Source organism: Canis lupus, chromosome 5, assembly GCF_003254725.2.
Source record: "Canis lupus dingo isolate Sandy chromosome 5, ASM325472v2, whole genome shotgun sequence".
NCBI lineage: Eukaryota > Metazoa > Chordata > Mammalia > Carnivora > Canidae > Canis > Canis lupus.
Genome location: NC_064247.1, coordinates 65,326,525 through 65,346,888, shown reverse-complemented (window position 1 = coordinate 65,346,888; position 20,364 = coordinate 65,326,525). Strand labels below are relative to the sequence as shown.

Genomic DNA, 20,364 nt, shown 5'->3' with positions numbered 1-20,364 from the left:
AGACCGCTTATGCTGCTCATATGAATCTGACTTTCCAGGGGCGCCCCATGCTGCAGGGGAGCTTAAGAGGCATTCTCCTGGGTACTCCCAGTGCACCGGAATTCTTGGGTTGGGAGGAAGTCAACCCCTTGCCCCACCATGTCTGTGGCAGACTGGCAGGTTGATGGCTGCTTGTCCCCTCTGAGCTCACAACAGCTTCAAACTCCAGTCAGCGTGCTGTTTCACTAGGATGGAGCTGGCTGCAAGCCTTAAGCTCTCTTGTCATCCATGTTGAAGGGGTTCTTGTGTTAGGACACAATGTAGATTTGGGTGTATGCATGCACACGTGTGTCTGCATGTACACGTGTACATTCAGAATCCAGTTATGTGCCCCTGAAATCTGTGTGAGGAGTTAGCTAATTCAGTTAGAATTTCTGTCAAGTTCTCTAAGCTTACAGAGATCTGACATGAAGCTCTTCCAAATAACTGTTGAAAACTCTGGGTTCACCTGACTTGATGTAATTTGTCGTCTTCTCTTTGCCCAAGATCTGTGTTTCTTGCTGGGCACTCTGCATGCCATATGCTGAGCTCCTCTTTTGTTGGCTGGGTTTTGTCCTGGGTGCCCCTGCCCTTCCTCCTCCCTGGGTCCCTGCCTGCATTGACCATGGTGTGGTCCTAAAGCTCTCTGTGTTAAACCAGCTTCTTTTCTATTTTTTTGTAATAAAAAGTGGAAAATACTGACTTGTGAAAAATAGTTTAAATCCAGCATTTTTCAAGAAAATATTTAGGTCTTCTGTTCTTGTGGTTTGTTAATTTTTGAATAGTCTTCAACAGAGCCCCTTGGCATATATGCAAATGGTAGTCCTGTTTTATGTGAGTGATGGACAAAGGGGACAGAACCATTTGTGTTCTAAATTCTAGTACAGGTACCTCTAACATGGTCACCAAGCAGTTTCCCGAAACAGAGGAGACATTGAAGACCACGTTGTAAGTGTACCTTGGAAAATGTTAGCATGATGCCTCTGACAGCTGAAGAGGTCTTGTTTTAAATCCATCAAAATAAAATAGTTTCAACACCCAACACTGAAGGGGTAAGTGTTAGCAGTGATTGACATCAGATCCTTTCTGGTCTTGGCTAACAGGTGACAAGGAGCATGACAGGCTCTATTACCCATAAGTGGGAGACCTTGGGCACATTCATACCCTTGCCAAGCTCCGGTCTCCTCAGTACAGTGAGAATAAAATAAGATGTAAGGATCATGGTCCTTGAGGTCCTGCCTATAAGCGCTTGGTGTACTTTGACCCTCAACACCCCTGTGAGGTTTAAGAGATTAATCCTGTTAAGGCTTCTTGTTCACTGAGGGTCTAATACCATCCAGGCCTCATGGTCACCCTGAGTGGATTGCAGCGCCCTAGGCTGTCCTTTGGGTGTCGTTTTGTTGGGTTTCTGTCCTGGCTCTTGACTCTTGGTCTCTTTGAGCACGTGGCCCAGCAGCATGAGATCAAGGAATCTAGCTAGAGGCAAGAGCCAGAGCACTGAACAGTCATGGAACTTATTTTTGAATTTATTCATGTGTCAAACATGCAGGGTTGCCTGTACTGTGCACTCACCTAAGTAGCTGGGGTACCTCCTTGAGAAACGGACAGATTGCTTGTGTGGGGGATGGCCACGTGACAAGTTAAGCTGTAGGAAGTGAGCCACGTAATAAGTTAGCATTGTGGGGAAACAGCGAATGGAGTGGATTTGTGCCTCTTACACAGGGTTGAATGTGTGTGTGATTTTGTTTGTTGTTTGAAACCAGGGACACCCATCAGAATCACCAGGGAAAACGGTTAAAAAACAAAAGCCTTGAGCTCTCTGGGGGTGGCCCCTGGATCCCCCAGGAAAGTCTGATGTTCAGAAAGTAGTGGGCTATGGACTGTTGCTTTGTTGGTGTTGGTTGTTAGTCTCTGGAGGATTTGAGCTCAAATCGAACTTGGCTGTGTGAGCTTGGGCAGGTTATTACATTAGCCTTTCTGAGCGGTGGGCTGCCCGTCTGCACAGGAAAGGTGTAAGGCACGCTTCGAGGATTGAGTGTGTCTCTACCACCGGGATCCCTGGGGGCAGTGCTGTCCTTTGGCTGCCCCTGGGGGGGTCGCTGGAGGCCCCATACTCACTGTCCGTAGAGAGAGAGTGGTTCTTGTGACCCTTAGTCACAGGTCACTGGGCCACATCACAGAGTAGCTCTTCTGAATGATACCATTTTGATGGGTAATTAGCATATCTTAGAATTAAAACAATCAGGATAGTCTGTGAAGCTAGTCTTTCCCACTTTTCCTTAATTTTGGTTTTTATTTAATAGGAACTGAAAAAGCAAAATGGCAAACATAATTAAAGGTATAGGACATGATTTAAGATTGCTAAAGAGTGAATTGAGCACATCGTTTTTAGAAAACAAGATGAGAGATGAGTGGAAGGAATATCACAGAGAGCCTAGAACTAGGCCCACTGAGCTTTGACAAGTGCAGAGGCCAGGGAGTAGGGGAAGTGCAGCCCCTGAACACCTGGAGCCAGGGCTTGGACATCCGCAGCAGAATGAGAGAAAGGACCCTTGGTGTCATGTCACACCTGGAACAGAAATTAATTTGAAATGGAGCATAGATGTCAGTACAAAGCTGTGAGACTTGCCGATGCAGCTGTAGGAGACTTGATACTGAATGCACTGCCCATGAAAACCGTGATGAAAATGCTGAACTTAGGCTCCTCTAGAGACCGATGAGGAAGATGAAGGAAACAGGCTACATACGGGGTGGGGGGAAGGCTTGCACACCATACACCTGACAGGGATGGATGGCTTGCTCACCTGCAGGAGAGCAGCCCAGTTAGAGAGTGGGCAGGAAATGTGAACAGATAGGTTGCCCAAGAGGAGATTTGGATGGCAAGTGAGCACATGATCATTAGTCATCAGGGAAAGGCACGTAAGTCCAAACCACACAGCGTGTGGCTCCACATCGGTCAGAATGATGAAATGAGAAATAGTAACACCACCACATGCTGGCGAGGATGTGGAGAAACTGGGTCTCTCATCCACAGCTGGTGGGAATGTAAAATGGGTCAGCTGCTCTGGAAAAGTCTGGCAGGACTTACTGTGTGGCCCAGCAGTCCCATTCCTGGGTGTTTAGCCCGGAGAATTGAAAATGTGTGTTCACAACCTCTGCATGAATGTCCATGGCAGCATTAGTTGTAATAACCCAAACCTGTGAATACCCCATGTGCCCTTCTGGTGTTAAAGATTAAAAAGCCTGGGCTGCCCATAAATAAAGCTCTGTGCGGTAGGAAAGTCCTTGGCAGCAACGCCAGTGAAACTGAAGGTGGGTGCTAGCAAGATCTTGGGGATTCTGCTGAGCACAGAAGCCAGTCTTGAAGGTCATGAGATGTGTGAGTCCACATCCCTAACCTTGCCGAAGTGTAAGAACCATAGGTGAGAGCAGGTTAGCAGTTGTTGGGGGACAGGAATGAGGCTGGGAGGGTGGGTTTTTCTAAGGGGACAGCACGAGGCTGCTCCTTGGCAGCAACACAGGTCTACCCATGGGGTCAATCCACCCAGAACCACACATGCATACAGGAGGCATGTAGAACTCATGAAATCTGAGTAAGGACTGTAGACTCATTAACCGAAGTATTCCAGGGTGAAATCCTGTTTTTGATGCTGTGCTGTATGACAGGGGTTATAGGATGCCACCCCTGGGGACATGGGACTTTATGTACTACTTTTATTATTTCTATAGTGATTTCAAAGCAGAATTGGGAGGGGATACATTCCCGTGTGTGTGATAGGAGAGGAGGGACGGCCACAGTACACCCGGTGAGGGTTTGTTACTTGGAGTTGGCTCACACGGTTGTGAGGGCAGCCAAGCATGTTTCTAGTCCAGGGCAGGAAGGGGAGAGCAGGATCAGAGGAAGGAGCCAGTTGGTGTCTCCAAGACCGGGAAAGAGAGCCTAAACTTCCCACCTCATCAGGCCAGGCTCACCTAGGATAGGACTTTTAATCACCCCTGCAGAATAATTGCTTCATAGCATGTGCAGATTAGTGCCTGATTGAATAATTGGAGAGTGTAATTCAGCCTAGGCAAAACACACTTATATTATTGTACCAGTTTTCCCATAGCAACCTTTAGATGACTATTTCATCTTATTAATGTGACATGGATGTTCCTTAATTTTTGAAAAATGAAATTTTTTTAATACAATTTGAGGTTGATATAAATGCATTTGATTAGTCAAAAGGGTGTAATTTCTGGTACATTGTAATGTTGATTTATTGCTTTCTCAGATGTTTGCATTATAGTCTAAATACCATCATCTGCTTAAAAGTACCCCACAAATGAGCTTTCCACCGTTGGATTTCACCTTATTCCTTTGCTTTTTGACAGTTCATTCCCATCTCATCCCCTCCCTGTGCAATGGGAACACAAAAATTGGAGCTGAAAAATGTACTTCCTGTTGCCACAGGCCCCAAGCCTTAAAAAGGTCTTTTGGATTGAGTTCTCCTGACAGTCATTAGTACACTTTTGAATAAAACAGAATATGTGTATAACTAATTCTTAATAATCCAGTGTTGTGAATGTGGTCTTGAGATGGATGGGGCTTTTGTTTTGGCTAGTTTTTGAATCCGCCGGTGATCATGACTTATCACTTAAAGTGAGACAAGGTTCAGCCCTGTTCCTGCTTCCAGTGTTTTTAAGGTTTTAAATGCTGAGAAGCCTTGTTCACAGAAATAACTATGTGGGAGGAGAAGTACCTCTCAGCTCCTCAGGTTGTGTCAAAGGTCTTTGTAAGCTGCTGTCAAAAATGATTTTTGATGACCTCTGAGCTGAAAAGGCCAGTAGGTCCTCTGTCGGTTTTATTGAAAGCAGAGAACGCTAAAGCATTCACATGCTCTGGGGTGCTTCGTTGGTCGATGGAGGTGCCTCTACGGCTTTCTCACGCCCAGCCTGGTGTCCCCTGGGGTGTTGATATTCCGGATGGACAGTGCACATCTATGCATTTGCAGGGACAGGTCATTTTCTTTTAAGGTGGGAAAGGGGCTTTGGGAGAGGGAACAGAGACCAACCAGGTGCTCTTTCAAGGGGAAAACGTTGTTAGGAAGGAGTACGCAGTGTGGGAATTCGGACGATGCGCTGCTGAGAGCTGTCCATGCCCAGGAACCCCCTGGGCATCTTGGTGGACCTCTAGGGCTACCTGTTTACATTGAAGCTTGTTGCTTAAGAATGTTACTTCTTTGACCTTAATGAGGACTGTTAGGGAGAGAAGGTATATTTAGTCAAACAATTTTGCTAGATGGTGCCATGAGTAAGTTTCAGTCTGTTTCCTTTGGGACTTCTGAGACCGCTCATGTGCTGCCATCTGGGTGGAGTCCCATTAGGGGGCCCTGTAAGCCCCAGGGTGGCTCCACTTAGCTGCTCATGGAGGGAGAGAGGTGGAGAGGCACATGTGGGACCCTGGGGGACAGCAGGGTTCCTTGGAATATACATCACGAAAATACCAAATGCGTGCAAACCTGTCATCTCCTGTTGTGATACGTGAGACCTGAAATCTTGAAAGCCTGCGTGTGACCACAGTACCAAGCTGAGGTCACCCAGGCCACTTGTGATGCCTGCCCTGTGGATAGGCTGCAGGGATTTGGTGGGTTACTTTCACTATCACCGAAGAACAAGTAGAATCCCTGAAAAAATACTACATTGGAATGAAATGGAGTTGATTTTGCTTTTATTTTAGAAAAACACCCCATGGTCCTGTGATGTACTTGGGCATGGAATGGCACTGTTTGTGTCTCTCATTTTGGGAGGGGGCATTTAACAGCTGTGTGGCTGTGACACAGGGCTCCATTTTCATATGTGCTTTTGGTTCTATGAAATCTTTTCCCAGAGTTGTGAAATTCAAGAATGACACCTTCTCAGGTCAGATTCCCATGCATTCCATGGGAATACCAGTCCATGCATGGTATTCCCAGTGCTCCCGGCCACCTCATGACACAGCATGCTCAAATTTCCTATGGCCATAGCACCACTGGCCAGAAGCTTAATGACTGAGCATCTCCAGGAGTACGTGCCTTGAGATAAGCTGTTGGCCACTGCTTATTTGACCATACCATGCCGCTAGGAAGGCCTCTGGATGGGGGCTCTTTTCCTTCACATAATCATGTTCCTTCAGAGACCCAAGGCCCTCTGTGGTTGGTGCACCCCACTAGTAGAACACGAGGTGATAAATGGTGTGGTTTTGCCTGCAGTCTTCCTGTCACATTTGCCCCTGTCCTTCCAGAGCTAACTAATGTTCTGGAATGATGTCGACAAGCATGGTGGTTATGAAAGCCTTGATTTGTCACGTAGGGGCGGAGTGAGTAACAATGTCAAGCTGTGTTTCATGCAAACACCCGACTTCAGAAACCCTACTAACTGCAGAAGACCCCGGGACCCCCGCTGCCTTCTGTATGAGGGTGTCCGTGTTCCTTTCTCCGCCCACCTGGGACTACCAGCAGCGAGGGTCGAGGGTCGGTAAACTCTCTCCTAGGAAGAAAGCAAGCAGAGGGAAAGGAGAAAGAAAGGCCCATCCCGGCCACTCCCTGCCCAGTGTCAACCGTAAATGCCGCGTGAGCCCCGCGGGGGGCCCCCCCTCCCCTAGTGCAGGTCATTGGGAGCTGACTGTATTGAATGACTCTTATGTGCTCTTCAAATGAATGTTGTTGTGTTAAGGTCTTCTTTTTTCTTTGTGATTCTTTTGTTCCGTAGCGTCGTCCCCCAGACCACAGTAATACTCAACAGTGATCGGCAGACCGCCACTGTAGCCAAGATGGACGACCCCTTGAGCAACAGGGCGCCGGATTCCCTGGAAAATATCATTAGCAAGTCAGTAGCCACCACACCAACCCCAGCACCTCTCACTGCCACTGCCACCGCGATGAGTCCCCCCGAGGACCAGTCGACGTTCCACGCGGGGCACGGCCCACGGTTCTGTGTGGTCGGGGCGGTGCCGCGTCCGCCACAGGGGGGTGACTCGGCCGGGGAGACGGCTCTGCTGCGTCCCCCCCCGACCACCACGTGTTCTCACCTGTCTGTCTAGCAGCGTGTCAGGCCAATGCACGGCCTTAGTGTGCTAAGTGATGGAGGCCCTTCAGGGTGACGATGTTTTTCCTCCCACCTTTTTCTCTTGAGACTTTGTAAATGCAACCTTGGTCAGACACGGGAGTGCACAAAAGGCATCATGCGATGATGGAGGCCACCGCGGGTGCCCCTGTGTAGGGCTCTGGGCCCAGCGTGGCCTGGTAACGTGCCCCGAGAGGGCCCCTCTGTTTGTGGCTCCCCTCTGTGTGTTCACAGAGCTCCATTTGGCCTCTTCTCTGGGTCCTGTCTGCAGATCGTTCCTCCCCCAGCTGTGTCCTGTGCCCTTTGTTGTTCTAGCCACTCCTGAGGGCCCCATAGTGCCGCGGCCTGCTGCGCTGGGGGGCAGGAGAAGGCCTGGCTAGATGCTTGGGGGCCAGGGAGCTCTTGCCAGTGGTGAGACACAGGGTCAGGCATGCCAGGGGCTGACCCCGAGCGATTAGGAGCCAGGGCAGCTTGAGCAGGCTGCTGTGAATCGAGTCCAGAAGGTGGAGCCCCCTCCCCGTGGCACAGCCAGGATAGGAAGCATGTTTTGTCTCTGTAAGCAGGGAGGTGGCATTTCTTCCACTTTCTTTGTGCCCACCAGTGCCCGCGAAGGGATGTTGTTGAGGCGGTCTTGGAAGAGCTGCGTAGCATGTCTCCAGGCAATAAATACAGATGCTTTGGGCCTTTTTTGGAGCTGGTGACTTATGTCCTGTTTTCCTGGCAGTATCTTACAGCCCCATATCAGGACCCCTTAGGGTGGTGAAACTGTCCCTTAGGAAGTTCTTGGCTGGCTTTTTAGATCCATTTCAGTGGATTTTGTTGGTGGGAATAGTTGGGAGTGATAATGGCCATTAACAGAGTCTAGTTGCTTCTGGTAGGTCTAAGTAGGGAGTGGATTGGATCAGTGAAAAGTCTCCAGGTTCACTTTCTCTTAATCCAGTCTTTCCTTTGCATAGTCTAAAAAGTTACTCAAATGTCCACGTTTTGCAGGATCACCTCTGTGATCAGAGAGTTGCATTCTAGGCCTTGAGTCACAGTGGGTTGTGATTTTTTTTCTCTTGTGATACAAACATGATTGTAAACTTTGCAATTTCATACGGTTTCTTTCCAACCCCAGACTATTTCGTGCTGCTCAGTTGCTGTTAATCTTGGTAGGGAGAGCTGTATGGGGAGACTTGTGAGCTGCTGCTCCATGCGCAGCTTAGAGTCTCTGATAAATGAAGGTGAGAAGAACATGGCAGTGCCTCAGTGCTAGTGTCTGCTTGTTGCTCATGGCACGCTCACAACATTGGCTGGTGTTTTTGTTTCCCGCTCAGCGCGGTGCCCGGGCGACGACAGAACACCATTGTGGTGAAGGTGCCGGGTCAAGAGGACAGCCACAACGAGGACGGGGAGAGCGGGTCCGAGGCCAGCGACTCCTTTTCCAACTGTGGACAGTCAGGAAGTCAGAACATTGGCAACAACGTCACCCTCATCACCCTCAACTCAGAAGGTGCGCCCGCAAAGCTTCTTTCCTTTGCCTGAGAGGCGGTAGGTACGGCTTCCTGTCCTGTTCTGTGTGTTTGCCGCGGAGGAAAGCAAAGCGGTCAGCCTCACAGTGTTTCAACTTGATGATGGCTCACAACCAATCCATGCTTGGTAGAAACTGTACTTCAAATTTTGAATTGGGGTCTTGTCCCCAGGCTGGCAGCGTGCAGTCTGGTCTTGGTGATGTGAGGTAGCGGCTCCCAATCAGCCCGTAGTCATGCAGTCAGTAGCCACCAGGCCGACCACTGTTCCGCATCCCCTGCAAGCCCTTCTGTTTGCCCCTTTCAGCACTGTGTTCGGTAAGTTCCATGAGCTCTCTCGCACGGTATTTGTGTGACATGATTTTGCCCAGCTATAGGCTAACGTGGATGTTCTGAGCACATCTAGGGTGGGCTGGGCGAACATGTGATACTTGGTAGGTTAGGGGTGTTAGATGAATTTGTGACTTAAGATTTTTTCAACCTATGATAGGTTTCTTGGGACATAGCCCCATCCCCAGTTGAGGAAGATCTGTACATGTTTACTGTTTTTAAAAAGTGGTAGAAGAAAGTGAGAAAAACATAAAATTTCATGTCCAGAGAGCTCTGTAGAATCCTGTGGGCTTTTTCCATGTGAGCATAAACATGGTATGATTCATGATGTGACACAGACCTCATTCATGCACGTCTAGTCAGCTTCTGGAGGCTTTCTAATGACAGGCATTGTGCTTCTATAACTAGTAGCTGGTCACTGCCTTTGACCATAGGCCTATCCACGTCTCTGTTGAAGACCAGACACAGGTGCTCAGAGGGGATTGTACAACCTTCCACGAGATGTAGAGGGAGCTGCTCTGCTGGCTGGATGTGAGCCTGGACGTGAGCCTCTTTCACCCACACCAGGGCTCCTGTCCCCCCGTCTCTCCTGCCAGGGTCTGATGTATGCTCTCGACTGGCCCTGGTCCCTGCTGCTGGCCTGATGTGCCTCTCAGAGGCTCCCTGCTGCCTGGCACCTTTGCCCTGCCTTTGTGGGCCAACCTCGGCTTCCCACATGGCTTTTCATAGCATGGGGAAGAGGGCAGATTGATGGTTTAGCGCTGTGTTACTGACTTCTAAAGCCTCTTGTTTCATTTACTAGTAAACTTGTCAGGTTTATTGGTTTTATGTCTGAGTTGTTGATTATTACCAGAAGCACAATATCGATTCCTAAAGGCAGTGATGTAGATTTACTGAGCAAAGATTTTCCTGTTAGACAGGTTACCATATCTGAAAGACTGAAGACAGTGTTTTTCTCAAAGTTTTGCTCAATTCTGACATAAATTGCTAGGATTGGGACAGCACAGCAGGAGTGAGGAGAGAATCAGGGTTTAGGGACAGCGTTTTTTAAAAACTTAGATCGAGGGCAGCCCGGGTGGCTCTGTGGTTTAGCGCCGCCTTCAGCCCAGGGGCTGATCCTGGAGACCCGGGACCGAGTCCCACGTCGGGCTCCCTGCATGGAGCCTGCTTCTCCCTCTGCCTGTGTCTCTGCCCCCCTCTCTCTCTCTCTCTTTCTCTGTTTCTCTCATGAATAAATAAATAAAATCTTAAAAAAAAATTAAATTAAAAAATAGAAACTGAGATCGAATTTAAATACCATAAGGTTGACCATTTTAAATAAGCATCCAATTCAGTGGTTTTTAGTACATTCACATGGTTGTGCAGCCATTGCCCAGGCTAATTCCAGAACATTTCTGTCAGGAAGGAGGCCCTGCTACAGTCACTGGCCATTCTCCCTGGTATTCACCAGTCCACTCTCCATCCCCGGAATTATGTGTTGCAGGCGCTTCACACACGGGGGAGCCGTGTAGAGCACGCCATCCCTTCTGTGGCCAGGTCCTGCTCCATCATGTGGATGCACCACATTTTGTCCACCCATCTGTTCATTTGTCAGTGGACACTTGAAGTGCTTCCAGTTTTTAACTGTGATGACAATGCCTATCTAGGTAGTTTGCGAGAACATGTGTTTTTGTTCCTCTTCGTAGGCACCTGGGAGGGGAATCACTTAGTTTTTTTACACATTAAGTTTGAGGAAGAGAGGGATGCCATCAATCTCAGCTAATGGAGATTTACCATCCATAGTAGAGATGGCATCTGTAACTACGTGTTCTTCCTGTCTGTGCACGTGGATTCTGGGTAGATGCCCACATAGGTCTGGCTGGCCACTCAAAGCTTCATGTTTGTTTGGTTTAAACTGCATCAGTTAGGGAGCATAGCACCCAGTAGTTCTGTGAGTTTCTCAGTGAGTATCATAAAAACAAAATATTTCAGCTTTTTATGTGTCTTACTGTGATGTGATTAATGTAAGATATATTTCATTTGGGGAAACTGCAGAATGCTGCTAAGTGAACACAGAAGAGTCCAGCTTTGAGGTTAGTAACATCTGGGAGACAAAATACAGATTTTCTTTTTTATCTGAGTCTGAGCTCTTGATGAGCTGACGCACTTTGTGGAAAGCATTGCTTTCTAGCGGACTGTGTCCATTGGGCATGATGGATGGAGAATGCCTGTTGTTAGGATTGGGGCAAGCTAGAGAAATTTCTCTGATGATGAATTTTACTTTGGGGGGATCATAATTCAGGACCATTCTGTTTGTCTCACGAGGAGGAAGCATGCTGTGTTGTGTGCATCCTGCTGACTCTGCCCTTGGAGGGTCTCCCCCAGAAGTTTGACTGCTGTGAGGAGTGCTGCCCCAGCCACCACCATGGTCAGGGTGAAAGGACATGGAGGTGGACAGGGTCCTCTTCATGTGGTTGCCGTGTATGGAAACATTGAGGAAAAAAGCTCATCCATTTGTGTCTCTTGTATGAGATTTACTGTTGACCTGTAGTGGCATCATGGGCTTAGTCCTCTGAGATAGACGAGTGTGCTGAGAGGTGGATTAGCACTTTCCCTGCCTCATCCTCCCTGAGACCTGCATGGCTCAGCCGGAGACAGTGTCAGGTCAGCTAGTTTATGTTAGGGAAGCTCTGTTCACATGCAGAGCTCTGAAGGGCCCTGGGCTTGGCGTTTGTTTGTGGAATCATTGAATTCCTGATAATGGCCCAGAGCTGCAACTAGACAGATTGTTCTTAGAACAGTATTTAAGTGGCTGCAGTTCTAAAAAACCACAGGTTTCAAAATGGTTATTTCTTAAGAATTCCAAATGGTTTACACGAATTGATGTGTGTTTTATATCAATTTGGAGCCCATTATTTACTCCAAGGCACCATATCTTTTTTTTTCTTAAGAGAGTGCAAGTGAGCATGTGGGGGGCGGCGGGGGAGAGGCAGACTGAGCGAGGATTTGAAGCAAACTCCCTGCTGAGCGAGCCAGCCTGAAGCCCAAGGTGGTACTCGACCCCAAGGTCATGACCTGAGCTGAAATCCAGAAGTGGATGCTCGACCCACTGCCACAGGTACCCCGGGCCAAATCATGTGATGCCCATGTTCCTAGCTCCTCAGAGTGAGGGAGGAGTCTAACTGCCATGGGCACCTCGCTCACCTGGGTTCTTGCTCCTCTCATCTTGTGGCTGTTTGGTCCATTTACTCCTGCCTTTGGAAAGTACTAAGTGTGAGAAAGATAAAGGGACTCTTTTATACACTTTGATGAATCTGTTTTTCCCCAAGGATATTTTTCCCCAGCACATGTAATCATAAATTAGGCCCACATTCCTTACAAACTACAAGTTCAGTAAAATCAAAAGTGTGAATTAATTGTTGATGAAAATCCCTCTGAATAACCATTTCCTTCTGCCCTTCTGTTGGGAGAGGAACGAGAGGCCTCAGTAAAGAGACAGAATGCTAGCTCTTTCTGAGGTCTGCTCAGATCCTTAGTTGCAAGTGTCGATGCAATGTGATTAGAATGTGCTAGAATTGTGGGTCAGAAATGAACATGACCTCCCATGGTGTCAGTAGCTAGATTTATGTTTAAAAAGGTTAAATTTCCTAAGGTTGCCCTCAGGTAAACGTAATCCTACTGTGTGAGGTAAGAGTTATTTTCCAAGGGTACCCAGTCAGTGCTGGACCAGTTTTTTTGTTTTTTGTTTTTCTAAATCAGAGTCTAAATATTTTGGATTTCCGAATTGAAATTTGTCCCCCTTGAAAGTCAGGTTATAATGGGCTAAGGTGAAAACATTCCTGAGATGCAGATAAATTATGTCATGTGTTCTTTTTTTGTTTTTTATATATATTTTATTTATTAGAGCGTGAGAGGGAACAGGAGCAGGGAGAGGGGGTGAGACAGAGGGAGAAGCAGACTTCCCACGGAGCAGGGAGCCCGATGTGGGGCTCAATCCCAGGACCCCAGGATCATGACCTAGCTGAAGACAGATGCTTAACTGACTGAGCCCCCCAGGTGCCCCTGACATAAATTCTTTATGTTGTCATGACATTAAAAAACATTTTATTGGTGAACATAAATGGGGTCCTGAGAAGAGGGGGATCACAGACAGGTTAGTGACCAGTTAATACCAAGTTAGTGAAGATGACTGGAAGAAGAATGCCAGTGGGTCTTTGAGTGTGACTGGTCAGCAGGGCTCTGCTGTTTGGCCCATCTCACAGAGTTCCAGAATGGGTGGCATGTGATACTGATTTGTGATACCCTGTCTGTGCCCCATGGTTCCCACTCATTCATGCCCAGGAGGATGTGCTCTAGTCCCGATTGAGATCATGATGACTTGTGCTCAGTAGGTGACCAGGCCCTGGTCTGTGGCCTTGTCCCTCACTCAGTGTGTGCTCATGTGGTTTCTGTGGAATGTGCTTAGAGTTGTGGGGGAAAGTGTTGGCTTCAGTACCAAAGACCGTTTGTTTTTTTCCCTTTTCCTTATTATCTTATATGTAACTCGACCCCCTTGAGTAGCCCATTTAAAAACCCCAAATTATCAATCTGTTTATAGCTTACAGATGTCACATCACTCCCAGATGAGCATGGTTGTTTGGGCTACAGGTACAGAGTTGACTGTGCCTAGTTCCAGAAAGGCAGGCCGTCTGGTTGTTTAGGTTGATCTAAGGGTGGAGTGTTCTTGGTGCTCATTTCAGGTGACACACGTGAATAATGGGCACGATCAGAACATGCCCAGTTGTGTCACGTGTGATCCAGTGTTGGGAGGGCATGTTTTGGAAAGCCTTGGTCAGCTCGTTCCTAGGGCTGTTCTCCATGAGCATAGCTGAGCCTCTGGTTCCCCTCCCCAGCCTGTGGGCCTCCTTGTCCCCACTGTCCCCCCTCCACAGGGCATGGAGAACGCCATACTGCATCAGTCCCTACTCCGGAAGCTGATGATGTTTGCTCCTGGAACTCTCTGGTTCAGGGAGACGTGGTGAGTTGGATGCAGCGGGGAGTGAGGGCCAGGGGAGAGGTGAGAGTGGAGCCTCTGGAGGAGTGGTTGGCACCCTCTAGGTGAGGGTAGAGCGGGCAGGGCAGTGCAGTGATGGGCCTGGGCATGGAGTTGTACCAGCTTGGAAGAAACTCTTAAGTACCTTATGGTCCATGTATTACTGCTGATCCCACACATTTCCTAAAGTAGCTTCTGTGACTCTGACCAGGCCTCGCAGCCTCTGAAAGCAGGAGTGGACGGTGGAGCGGGGTTCTGTGGCCTCATAGCTCAGAGGGCATTAGGGGAAATGAGCAGAGGCTCCCAGGTAGCTTTTTCTGTTTGGTCCTTTTTAAATATACAGAAGCGGTTGGACTTCAGCTTGGGTGTGTGACAGGGTGTGCGTTTGCCGCACTGCAGGACAAGGTTGCCACCCTCTTGGTAGCGGGAAGGCCCCCTCTGTTCCCTCAGCCCCGAGGGCACAGGTCCCGCCCAGCACCTCATAAGGCCTTTGTCGGGGTGTTGCCTGTGCCAGGCTTCCTTCTCTCTGGAGGCTCTCGGCCTGTTCCCAAGCTGTGATGGCAGAGAAATGGGCACATTAGTTAAACTGCGGCCCCTTCCCTCCTCAGACATGTAGAAGGATGGGGGGTTGTGCAGGGCAGGATGGGATGGTGGGCTTGAGGCACAGGGAGGTTGTGGTGTAGATCTTCCCATGGGAAGCTCAGCATGTGGCCGGCTGGGTGCAGACTGCTTCAGGCATGGTTGAGTAGAATCATATTTTCACCTTAAGAAAGTTTTGAGTGTCCTTGGTAAAAAATTTTGTAATGATAAAATTGATTTAAAACTTTCTACTCGGGACACCTGGGTGGCTCGGTGGTTGAGCATCTGCCTTTGGCTCAGGTCGTGATCCCTGGGTCCTGGGATCAGGTCCCACATCGGGCTCCCTGAAGGGAGCCTGCTTCTCCCCCTACCTATGTCTCTGCCTTTCTCTGTGTGTTTCTCATGAATACATAAATAAAATCTTTATAAGTAAGTAAGTAAGTAAGTAAGTAAGTAAATAAATAAATAAATAAATAAATAAATAAATAAATAAAACTTTCCACTCAACAACAACAAAACAGAAATAATCCATTCCGAAAAAGCACTTTGAAAGAAAGTGGTAGGATGTACCAGTTCTGAATCAGAATCTGTGTCATTTGTTGTAGTTTGTTGAATGTCAATTTTATGGATTTGGAAATTCTCCAATTCTGTTTCATGTGATTGTAAAAGCCCTGGTTTTGAAGGAAGGACAACCCGTTGGGGGCCACCTGGCCCCCGCTGCTGTCCTCTGGGCCTGCGGCCATTCATGCCATTTAAGACCTTTCTCTTTAGATCTTCCCGACCCTCTTCTCATGCCAAGTGTTCATTAAATATCCACTGATACATGAGGATGCTTTTGAAACATCTGCATGTGGTCTTCATAGAAGTTTAGCTAGCAGATGGCCACAACTGACAAGTTGTGACAAGTGTGCTTTATTTTTGCATAAAAATAGGTTCCAGGATCCTGGAATATCCTGGCACATGATTTTTTATGGAACAGATAATTGTAGGTAGCACAATGATCAACTGTTGCATGTATTACATGCAGAATTCTTTTTTTTTTTTTTTTTTAAGATTTTATTCTTTTGAGAGAGAGAGAGGATGCATGCATACACACAATGGGGGGAAAGTAGAGGGAGAGAGAATCCCAAGCAGAATCTGTGTTGACCCTGAGGTCATGACCTGAGCTGAAACCAAGAGCCGGGTGCTTCATTGACCAAGCTGCCCAAGCACCTCCACCCCCCCATTTGGTATTTTCTGCCTCAGGTGGAAGAAATTCATGATTTCAGGTGCAGTCAGTCCTTGTTCGGTCCCCGGAAACACGGAGCCATGATACTCGTGTGAAGCAGAGCAGCCTGAAGGCTGCTGGCACTGGCCTGCCATCACCTGCCCTGTGAACTCTGTGGGTTTACCCTGTGGTGGCATTCCTGCCCGGGACCATCTCTTCCATTTGCTGTGGCATGCTGCTTTTGAAATTCATGAACAGTTTGGGCAGTCCTGTACAAAAGCCAGATGAAAGTGAATTTTTGATATAGATGGAGGATACAGCCTGACACCAGTCCTGACCACGAATCTGTTCTTTGAAGACTTGCCCGGACATGGGAGGGAACTGACCTTGAATGAGGTTGACAGGAAGTTTGCTGTGTTGGGGAGCTGGCACCATGTTCTCTGTCTTTGAACAATCTTGGGGCCCTGGGTGAATCACAAAGTGTTGCCTTCTTTTGGTTTGGTCTCTGTCCTGTGGGTAGTGTCCCCTCTCACGACTCTGGAGAACTGAGTATGTGGAGTCTCAGTAATAGCCAGCAGACACCACTGTGACAGGCGGCTGTCAGTGAGCATGTGGGGCCTCCGGGGGTAGAGCTGAGACCCCTGGCCTTCCCTCTTTGGGAGCTGCGGACATGTGGGATGCTGTGCTGGCAGGTGGATCACCATGGGCAAAGCCTCACGGCATTCGGAGTGGCCGCTCACCTGCTGGATTGTCCCCTGCCATGCCGCTCCGAGGTGACACACAGGTACGTGCAGCAGTGCCGTGAGTCATGGCGCCTCTGGATCAAGGCAGCTCAGCAGGGAGCCAGCCCTGTGCTGGCACGGGGTAGGTCACGTTGATGCTGTTTGGGAAGAGAGGTTCATGCAGAGAAGTTGGCCCTTCTCTCTTTAGCCTGGCCGATGGTGGCCGCACAGCCGCCCTTGCATCTTGGGGCTCTTTTTCTGCTCATTTCATCTTCCTGGTGCTGAAGTAGAACCTCAGAACAGATATTTGAACTGAAGTGTGTGTTTAGTGGGAAGAACATTCAAGTTACTGCTGAAGGTTTTTTTTTTTTTTACTATTATATTAGGTTTTTCAGAAGTGCTAGTTAATTTCATTGAAGGTTTAAATAATTAGAATAGAAGGTAAGTTTATTTTTCTTATAATTTGGTAGTTTTTAAATAAGGCCAGTGGAGTATTTCTGTTATTTCAGATGCCCAAACTGACCAGGCTATTTTAGTAAAATAAACATATCCTTTTTTGAATTGTCAAGAGGTGAATTTCTTAAATATTTATGTGGGAAGGTGTTTTCATTATCTTTCCCATTTAAAAGACGTGATTCATTGTCACTGGTGAGAAGCTAGAGTCTAGCCTGGCTTCTTGCTCCCAAGTTGGAAGTGAGTTAGAAACAACTGAGTATTTCCAAGGGGAGCAGAGCTGAGCCAGGGGTCAGCCAATATGACCTGTGAGGGACCTGCACCTGAGGCCTGTCCTCTTGCCACAGGGTCATGGAGGTGCTGCCCATCTCCTGGAGGATAGTGGTGATGGTGGTGGTGGAGCCCCAGTCCCCATTCCCACAGGGATGCTTCCATGGTGGGGATATTTCATTGTGTGGTTGGTCAGTGTTACTCAGGGTGTAGTCCTTGTCTGCCTAGTTTGACTACTCGCTTTAGAGATGAGTATGCACCTGTCATTCACAGGGCATCTAGTGAAGTTAGGGACGAATAAGTTATAAACAGGTCATAAAATGCCTTGTAAAAGTTTGAGATGTTCGATTGGAATAAAGTTTCTGGATCATATTCTGTGTTGTCAGAGAAATTTAAACTATTATTTTCAGGAGTGATAAGGGAGCAGGGGATAAGGAAAGTTAAGTTTTAGCCTCATTTACTTTTTTAAAAAATTTTTTAATTTATTTATTTATGATAGTCACACACAGAGAGAGAGAGAGGCAGAGACATAGGCAGAGGGAAAAGCAGGCTCCATACACCGGGAGCCCGACGTGGGATTCGATCCTGGGTCTCCAGGATCGTGCCCTGGGCCAAAGGCCAAAGGCAGGCGCCCAACCGCTGCACCACCCAGGGATCCCAGCCTCATTTACTTTTGGGAGAGGGAAAAGCATCTCCTGAAATAATACTTACTATAGGGGTCTAGACTGACCTCTTTCATCCTCCAGAATATTCTTTGTGCTTGGCATGGAGGACAGGCTCCTTTGTCCATGGGCAGGTGTCAGCATGGAGCAGGGCCCTAGCTGGACATTGAAGCCAGTGTCCTTTGTTGACTTGGTGAGGGATCTCCCGCATTCTCCTGCTTCTGTTGGAGCACCTTCAGCTGCAGCAGAGGTGCTGGGTTCATGTAGTGCCTTCCATGTCCTGTTCTGCGGCACCACTTAGCAGAGACCAATTGGCGAATACAGACCTACCCATGGCGAATACAGACCTACCCATTGCTGATCACTCTTACTGATGATTATTTTTGACATGAGAAAAAATGAGGTTTAACTGTCATTTGTAAATTTTCTCACTCATTTAACATCGTATTTTGCTTTCACATAGATGAAATCACTTTTTCATTCCTTCCTATGGAATCACTTTGAAAATACTCGCATTTACACTTTTGGAATGCAGGCGCAGTGTTGCCCTGGGACCCCTGTGGCTCAGGATGCCACCACCCCTCCCTGCAGGCTCACATGGATCCTCCTGTTCAAATACTTAGGTCCAGAGATGCTGCTTGGTGTCACTAGCCACCAGACCTCTGGTTCGACCGTAGTTACAGTTAAATCAGCAGTGAGTGTTGGAATGTGGGAAGGTTTCAACACCACAGGTCCTGAACTGAGCCCTGGTGCTTCATGGACTGATGAGTAGCCCCATCAGCAGTCATGTGTGTCCTCTGTCACTGCCCTCCCCCCGAACATCCCCTACCCTTCAGTCCTCAGCATACACCAGGTCACTCCCCTGTCCTTCCTATTTCCCCTACTTGCTTTGTGGCTTGATTGCTGCAGGTGGAGGGAAATCTTTCCACTCTGTGTGGTGTAGTGAAGACTGGGTTTACTGAGGGTTTACATCCTGAGCATTAGACCCGGTGCCAGGCATAGATAGAATTGGCCAGTAAGTATTTATAGGTGAATCAATAAATGCCTGAGAAGTTGCAGCTTTTTTGATATTCCAGATATAACTTCGAGACAGCCCCCTTCAAGTCCCATCCCATCTGTACTTAGGTTACTTGTCCGTTTTGTTTTTCTGTGGGTAGACTAGACTAACCGTGTGATAGTAGCTGATTGATGTTCAGAAACACATATCTACTGAGCACGTGCTCATACACTGATGTTTCTCAGAAATGATACTGCTTCCTTGTGGCCTATTCTGAATTGCAGAAGTCAGATTTGTGTTTTGTTTTCCATCCTTAGGAAAAGTCAGGAGCCTAGTGTCAACCCCAGCTAAGCAGTACTTCCAGCTGCAGGTCCGCCCCGATGGCGACGTGGTCCTCTGGACAGAGTTGCTGAGGCTCGCCTGATGTTCATGCAAATCTCGTGATGCAGGAGCTCAGCTGGGAGGGGCTCCCCGTGAGGGGCTGGGTGTGTGAGTCACCGCTGGGCTGGCCACTTGCTCTGCTCCAGGCCTTCGGCAAAGCAGGGCGGGGTAGGCTGCCCTTTGTGGGGACTTCTTCCTGTGTGTGGAGGTTGGAATGTAAACATCAGGACATTCGAAACAAAGCTCATGAGAAATCCTGAAGTGGTGATGACCTGGCTGTGGCGTGATCTAACAGCCACTTGACAGAAAGCTGGTGTCCCTCTTGCATCCCAGCTGCCCAGGGGAGGTTTTGTCCCTCCCTATGAGCGTCCCTTCTCTCCCCTGGTGGCCTGTTTATGCAGGGGCATGCTCACACCCTAACTGGCTTCAGTGTTGGGGTCAGAAGAGGTTGGGAAGCTGCGAGGTTTCCTGGCAGAATCGATGATTCTCTTGGTTTGTTTCCTTCTGCCAAAGGTTGAGGCTCCTTTAAGTTAGTGTGTATTTGAAGCCCTTTCACATATAGACTGGGTCACTACCATGGCTGGAAAGCTGTTCCAGGGAGATGGAATCCATGGTCTAGCAAAGCCAACCCCTTTGCTCTAAGGGTCTAGCTCGGAACCAGGGACTGGCTGCCAGCCTGGTCTCTGCCTCATGGTGTCCTCACTTCCTCCGGAGAGCTGGATAGGTGCCAGTGGATGTGTGGCCGGCATGGCCCTGGTAGAGAGGTTTTCCCCACTGCCTGCCCCCATCTCTCCCTACATCAGCCTTGTGCCTGTCTCATGATCATTGCTGTGGCTTTGCTAAAAGTTGAGAAGATGAGGATCCCCCTCCCCCCTACCGTGAACGCTGAGCTCTGGGTGTTTGCATCTCACACCGTCCTTGAGAAAGCCAGAGTTTGGGGTGTGCAGTGATTTTCAGTTTGCACAGGAGAGGCTGGAATCGATTGCTGGCGGGGCGGGGGGTGGCTCTGCCATCTGCTGATTCTGGAGCCCTCCTCCCAAAGTGCTCTCCTGTGGGCAATGGCCAGAGATCAGACTAGGCGGCTAGATGGGGTAGCTAGTCTGGGTGTGAGGGGACCTGGAAGAATAAATGATGCTAGAAGTA

At 48.4% G+C, this 20,364-nt stretch overlaps 1 protein-coding gene across 12 annotated transcripts in view; it reads left to right on the top strand.

Moving 5' to 3' along the window:
- LOC112646807 (BTG3 associated nuclear protein) overlaps window positions 1-20,364 on the top strand; it is a 104,902-nt gene that overhangs the window by 41,185 nt on the left and 43,353 nt on the right. For 8 of the 12 annotated variants that reach the window (XM_025427069.3, XM_025427065.3, XM_035716047.1 and 5 more), the window contains 2 exons: window positions 6,748-6,864; window positions 8,418-8,593. In XM_025427069.3, coding sequence (XP_025282854.1) covers window positions 6,748-6,864; window positions 8,418-8,593 — 293 coding nt within the window. Of the gene's footprint in view, window positions 1-912; window positions 1,071-6,747; window positions 6,865-8,417; window positions 8,594-20,364 lie in introns of those variants that run through there. The other 4 variants (XM_025427071.3, XM_025427070.3, XM_035716048.2 and 1 more) reach the window with 2 other exon arrangements.